The sequence below is a fragment of the Teleopsis dalmanni genome, chromosome X (assembly GCF_002237135.1).
Source record: "Teleopsis dalmanni isolate 2A chromosome X, ASM223713v2, whole genome shotgun sequence".
Taxonomy (NCBI): Eukaryota; Metazoa; Arthropoda; class Insecta; order Diptera; family Diopsidae; genus Teleopsis; species Teleopsis dalmanni.
In genome coordinates, this window is record NC_051848.1 from 35,399,916 (window position 1) to 35,407,118 (window position 7,203).

The 7,203-nt window shown below is 30.2% G+C and overlaps 1 protein-coding gene across 2 annotated transcripts; it reads left to right on the plus strand.

Moving 5' to 3' along the window:
• The first annotated feature begins 4,873 nt into the window (after nt 1-4,873).
• LOC119662129 lies at nt 4,874-6,366 on the plus strand. Of its 2 annotated transcripts, none has more exons than XM_038071686.1 (5): nt 4,874-4,955; nt 5,224-5,286; nt 5,394-5,521; nt 5,618-5,680; nt 5,995-6,366. In XM_038071686.1, the coding sequence occupies exons 2-5, from the start codon at nt 5,227-5,229 to the stop codon at nt 6,302-6,304; spliced, it is 561 nt and encodes a 186-aa protein (XP_037927614.1). In that variant the 5' UTR covers nt 4,874-4,955; nt 5,224-5,226; the 3' UTR covers nt 6,305-6,366. The 2 variants fall into 2 exon arrangements, with proteins under 2 accessions (XP_037927614.1, XP_037927615.1); XM_038071687.1 differs by lacking the exon at nt 4,874-4,955 and adding an exon at nt 5,025-5,063.
• The last annotated feature ends 837 nt before the right edge of the window (nt 6,367-7,203 follow it).

A 7,203-nucleotide genomic window follows, 5' to 3' on the forward strand; every position in this document is an offset into this window, starting at 1 on the left:
TGTAACGACAAAATGTTTATAAACCAAAGAAATAGATTTTACATATCAGTAATTTACAACTACTTTATTCATATATAATAATCTTCAACAGATTCCCTGCTCTGTTTTTATGTTATTTTCTGAAGAGATAATGTTCTTCTTAAGGCAGTAATGACGTGGTTTTGTATTATGTATTAATGCATCTTATTTCGTTTAATGTAAAAATCCGTATGTGTATAATATGTGTATTGATTTATTATAATCTTGTAGCATAGTTGCGAAAATTTTAACAATAGAACGTGATATTGATTTAAATAGATCTCATTTTATTTGTATGTGAGTGTAAGATATACTTTTTACTAATATTTGCGGTTTCGTATGAAACATTGAAGAAATATTTAAACTATTTTATAACATAACATTTCAACAAGTCCTTGTCTGACAACAGTGGGGTGTATTTATTATGACGTGTTCGTAGCATTTATTATGCAGGGACCTTACGGACAGTAATTGTCAACACATAATTTCAGTACATTTCAACCTAATCAGCTTTCGCAGACGAACCGAAACTATTGCTGCAACTGCAATTATGTGTGCAAATTTTATGATTTTGTAACCTGATATCGCATATCATGATGTCAGTCACTTTGCAGATACAAGCACGAACAGATTCACAGATATGGATACAACATGCGGTAGCGAACGAGTATCTGCTTTTGTTTGTAAATTTCAAATGAACATAAGCTAAATCGAGTAACTAAATTTCAACCACAACACGACTTCGGATAGACAAAATGACCGAAAGTCATTTTCTGAAATTGTTGGTGATTATGGCGTGATAATGATGTGTCATGCATATTTCATTTTAATATTAAATGCTTCCTTGACAATGCAATACGCAAATGAGCTCAGAGGAGCGTTTTGAAAATGCATCAGTTAAGTTGCAATTGCCGTTTGAAACGCAGTTGGAATTTCTGATTTCTGTTTGCTGATTATTTTAGTTTATTTACGATTGAGAGCATTTAACAATAGCTGTTCATGTTTCTGCCGGAATCAACTTAGTTTAATGTATCTGTTCAGTTCTAATGCTAACTGCATTAAGTTGTTCAAATAGACAAACACAAGCAATTAAAATTTTACAGTCTCCTTTCACTAAGGACATGCATTTCAGTTGACAAAAATGAGTATCGGTTTCACAAGGAAACAAAATATATTAGCAATACTACATCATTAACTTTACAGGCAAAGATATTTTAACAGATTGCATTAACTACTAAAAAGTGGCCTAATTGAACTGCAACTTTTTAGAAAAATGTGGGTGGAATAATAGTTTTGAGTGGTACACAGCCGATCAACAAACTGCTTTCTTGTTGAATAAATATAATCCTTTGGAAACTTCAATATTACTATTTCTTTGAACTATCTCAATTGCACTACAACTTTCAGTATGATTTAGTGGGAATAATAGCTTTAAGTAAATTTTTTATTCATATATATTCTTTTACTCTTTTAAATAACTAATTTGATACAATTTTGTAATTCCAAAATTTTTTTTATTTTCTCATAATCCCAGTTGGTCCCAAACCCCACTCTCCATATTTCTGGTTATGCGCATGCTTACATGTAAACATCCAAGCCTTTGAAGGTGTTAATTAACCTGTATTTGGATTCACGTTATTGAAGTGGTCGGGTTTCTGCGCCTTGATCCAAATAGATTTCAATTAAAATCAAACCCACCTTCTATTCATTTTTATTCCTGAATAGTCCTCTTCACCATCAAACTACCATCACCTACTTTTGCAATTCCTTTCATGTTATCTACTCAACAAATCTTCTATGGTTATCATGACAACAACAGTATAGACCACTCTGGAATTAAGCCAACTCTTTTATAATGTGGAATACGAAAAAATTTCAGTATAATTAAATACTTACAATGGGTGCTTGTGCGAGACAACTTCACCAAATCAAACAAAATAAAATTATTAATGACGTCATTTTGTCATAAGACACGTTACTTTCGGCAAATAAAAAAATTAACATTATAAAATGAGGTGATTGATCTTATGATTCCCTGTCCAAAAAAATTTGGGATATACATTTATGCTGAAGATATTACTGTACTAATATAAGTACTGTACTTTACTGTACTAGAATCTTGAAGATTTCACTGAATTAAAAAGTAAACTTCTGTTAAACAAAGAATCTTACTATATCTGGGACTATATCTTTTATACTATTCTAATAAATAGCAAATAATTTGAAAATATGTAGGAATCACGTGCCTGCAAATGCCATTAAATAGATGGTACAATCGCAGCAATATATCATAGAGTTTCAGTTGTAAATATAACCTTCAGATATCTTGTATATATAATCCTGTAAATACTTTAGTTCTCACTTAAGGTGACACAGTGATGTTTATTAAATTATAAAAATTAATTCAGTTTTTGGTACTTCGTTAGTTTGGAAAATTAACGGTATCGCAATACTGCACGATATGCCCAATCAAAACCAGCTCAATCAAAAAGTAGGATATCTAGAATAGAATAGAAAATTCTTGTTTGTAGAACTATTGGGGGATGTGCAAAGAAATGCATTCCAAGTAAATCAGAAAACAACTGCTAGCAAAACCACTAATTGGTGACAGAGGTTTACCGAGAAGAGAGATGGACAGATGATATAAGCAATTACCCTAACAAAACTCGTGTATGTGATTGTGAATTCATTGCATCAACCTAGAAAGAATATAACCCATTGACTTTAGAACCACTTCCATCAGTGTGCTACTCTTTGTAGTGCTGAGAAAAAAAACAAACATTGCTGGTTTTCTTCAAATAAATAAGCATATATTTTCATCCATTCATGAGTTTTTACAAAAAAATGATCTGCTTAAAGCAGTAAAAATTAGCAACAATTTGCTTTGCCTAGTAAAGCTGCCATATAAACATCAACCCCAAGTGCATCAGATCAGAATCTTACTTGCTTTAACAGAATTGTATTCATTTCTGTTAAAATCATAATAACAAAATATATCGTATCAAGAATATGTGGATGGCATTAACTGGCTAAAGCAAATTGTTGTTGCGAACCTCATGATAGTCCACTTCAACCAAAGCTCTAGAATTTGTATGAGCGAACTGCGACATCTTATGGAATATATTATTTTTGTATCAAGAAAGTGTGGATTGCGATAATCAAATATAATAGGATGTCGCAAGTTTCTCTTAAGTTTTTAGAGCTTTTACTCAAGTGGAAAATTAAGGGGTTCGTAACACAAATGAGCATTAGCAAATCAACACACTCCATATAGATGGAGTCTATAGATTGCATATATTTTCTTGGTATGATATCAACAGAAAGTAAAGCAATTCTCTGCCTTGAATTAAATTAGGTATACCATTCTTATGGTACGTTTCATTGTACAATATGCTATAGTAATATTGTAGTTGATTTATTTATTAAATTTACAAATAGGCAAGTACAAGATCAAGAGGACCAAGATGTGTACAAAAATACTAGAAAAGACATACAGAGTAAAAAGATTTGATTGATCGAATTATCATCAATATCAAAATGTTGCTGAAACACAGCGAAATTGAATCATTTTTCTAGCAAATCATAATTACAAAAATATCTACTGCAAGTGATTATAGTCAAAGGATAGGTTTGATATAGAAGAAAGGAAATTATCTATTCCTAGTTATACTCAAGCCTAGTGTAACAGTACACTTCGGTAATCTACTGCTCAAAACTCGACGAGCAAATGTGGCAGACAGAATTTAAGTTAAATATTTAACAATTTATTTAGTAAATGATCAGATCTAATGATCTGATTATGATCTAACATTTAATAATTGTTAGTTCACGCAGTTCTCACACAAAATGCTTCCAATGAAATGGAAATAATAAAAAATTAATTGAAGTCCCACATTCATCAAAAATTATATCAAATCTAAAATTGTAGAACTTTTGTGTGTCTTCTGTAAAAAGAAATTTAATACACATTACCTTTTGTTTTTTATAACAACTGTACTTACTATCTTTACTTTTCTTCAAAATATTTTTGAAACATTAAAACTTTTCGTAAGAAATATCATTTTTAAGCATTGCGTTAACACCTTAAAACGAGTCTGAGGTTTGAGTTGTCAGCTGTTAACTGTCAATAGGAATTCGGATTTTATTACAAACAACAAAAGTTTTAATTGATTATAAATATTTAATTAAAATATATAATAAAAATTCTAGTTAATTATTCAAAAGGTTCAGAATCGTAAGTACCCGTCTCTTTGAAGTTATGTGCAACTCTCCGCACAGATGAATATTGTCGACCAATATCTTCAGCAATTTTTCGTTGGCTTACGTCGTCTTTTCAGAATTGAACAGTAATGTTTTTGTCGTTCACTAACACTAATTTGACGTCTAGTAATTTCAACAGTAAACATTTATTATTTTCATCCAAAATATTTTTAAATGATTAATTCTTAGACACTAGGTAGTCAACTGATAATTAAATATCATTTAATTACATGATTATGTTTGCAAGCGAATTTAAATTAACGGTAAATGTAAATATTAAGAAGTGTCCGTACACTTTTTCTTCTGTGTGTATGTGTTTAAATAGTTTTCTTTATTTCTTTACTCCATTGTTAGACCTACTAAACAAACCTACAGCATACCTCTAGAGCTACTGCTTGCTCTATTTCTATCTATTTAATGCTCATCTGCGCTGCTGCACAGTTACTATTCACGGCGAATTGCATGAAGCAGAAACTTCAAGTTTCAAGATATTTGCCAGAATATTAGTTATATAAGAGACATTTAGGAGTTTTTGGGACTTTTTGGGAGTTTTTGTGAGTACCCTAATTAAAATTTTAAACAAAACCCTGATTGTCAAAAATTGAATTGCACTGTCAATCTTTTTGACTTACAAAATTTTTTCTTATGCAAGTGAATTGATTTGTGAAAATTTCATAGTAAGTACATTTTCAAGATAATTCATTATTAATTTATTATTTTTTAAATAAAATTTCATTAAATTTAAATAACAAATAAATATAAATAATAGTGCAACAATATAAGAGGTGTGTTTTTAGTAAGCAGAGCTTTCGACCGTTGTTGAAGGTGTTTTTTATCGAATATTCAAATTTGTGTTATATAAAATATATTTTAATTGCATTCTAACAAAGATCTGAATAAATGTTATATTTGATATAAAAGTGCATTATTTTCATATTATTTCAGGAAATGTCTGATTATTCCGAAATAGCAATGAATATGTCATCTAAACAATTGGCTGCCGTTCAGGTATTTATTTCTTGAATATTCGCTGTAATAATAATTCGCTGTTTTAAAAAATAGTTGTGAAAGATAAAGATTTTTAATTCTTAAAAATTCACTAATTCACTAATTAGGCACAACGGGTTCAAAATAATGGTTACGGTGAGATGTTAGAGGAGGAACACGGCAAAAAAGGTGTAATTACTCCTAATATCGATAAAAAGTCGTTAATCGAAACAGCTCGTGCAAAGTATATTAATAAGTATGAAGTATTTATTGATTAATAATCTATATTTTTTTTCTTCATTTTTTAAATGTATTAAGTGTAATATTATAATTTTATATAATTTTTTTTCAGAGATATACCAGTTGAAACCCCACCATCTACCACCCATTTGTCAAATGTTGATGCATTCATGAGGTATGTGTATAAATATTTCAATTACTATTTTTCGGGAAAAAAGTGTTATGTATGTTTAAGTCGAAATTTAGTTGCAAGTCCATACAAGAACTTTAGTCGGAGACTACATTTAAATTTAAAATACGCTAATTGCAATACTTCAATATCAAATCAACAGAAAATAAATACATGTTTTAACTTTTAAATTATCGTTTACCGCATTGAATGAGAAATATATAGATTAAATCTAATGACCGAATTATATGAAGTGGTAGACACTCACTCAAGTTAATTTATAATACCATATATAACTTTGTTTCGTTTCTTTCATACAGAATGTCGCTGAGTGGAGAACGTGCTCCAGGTGTTTTGAAGAAAAAACGTGAGTTACAACACCCTTCTCAGTGTAAAGATAAAATAGAAAAGCTTCTAAAAGAAGCGGGTATCGACTACCTGTCTGATGATATAGTGCAACCTCCTGATCTTCAAGATCTGGGCTCAACCCAAAGGAGAACTTCAGACATACGAAGCTTACGCCTAGCAAGACCACTGTTAGAATGTGAGAGTGAAGGCATGTGGCCAAACATCTACACCGGTGTGGATCGACCTAACATGGAGACGAAGGAAACACTCAATAAAAAATAAATCATGATACCTATGATATGATACCTATTACAATCTTAATATATACATATTCATTCATTTAATACTGTGTATTCAATTAAATTAAGTTATTTAGTTATTTTTATTGAGTACATAGTAGAATTTCCCTAAAATTATGGATAGTGTTTTTGATTGTCAAATTCAGACTAGATTCACTTGACTAAGTTCATCTTCACAATCGCAATGATCTGCTTCATAACATTTTTGAGAAACGCTACCAAAAGCCTTATTGGAAATAAAATGATAATTAGTTAGTTTCTTATGTCGACAGATACATACGAATCCCATACAATCAAGCCTACAGTTATGAAATAAATAACAAATAAATTGGAGTTAATAACTTTTATATTAAATATTTTTCCAGGTTATTTATTCCTGCTCACATTACTTGTTTTCCAATATTACCTGTAAATTATTCTTCATATTTCTGTATTGTCTCTCTAGTCCCTGATTTTCCATTTCCATTATTTTCAAAGCATGAAATATACGTTCATCAATACACTTGCACCAAAAAAATGATATAAAAGTCATAAGAATTTGTAGCAAGTACAGAACTGTTTTTATACTTGCTAGAAACTATATCATTCACAGATGTAAAGAATACTAACGTCATTGCGATACAATTCATCAAATCATCAAAACGTTTGGGAGTGCCATTGACCTCTTCCATTGTTTTAAATTCGTCAAGTTCGTAGAATCCAATCTGAAAGTTACTTACAACAAGAAGCTGTCCACTTGTAATTAATGGATCCTTTATTTGTGGTATGTTCACCTCATAAGAAATAAATGAAATAAATGGCGAATATCAAAATTGAAAATTCGTTCTGAGCAGGGATGGATTTCCATAAGCAATATTTTGGAGTGAAGTCGAAGACTCTAGG

What these genes read in the sequence shown, in the direction of transcription:
- LOC119662129 (XM_038071686.1), top strand. Translation starts at nt 5,227, where the DNA reads ATGTCTGATTATTCCGAAATAGCAATGAATATGTCATCTAAACAATTG. An exon ending in AACAATTGGCTGCCGTTCAG is followed by an intron (nt 5,287 to 5,393) that starts GTATTTATTTCT and finishes TTCACTAATTAG; the next exon opens with GCACAACGGGTTCAAAATAA. An exon ending in AATGTTGATGCATTCATGAG is followed by an intron (nt 5,681 to 5,994) that starts GTATGTGTATAA and finishes TCTTTCATACAG; the next exon opens with AATGTCGCTGAGTGGAGAAC.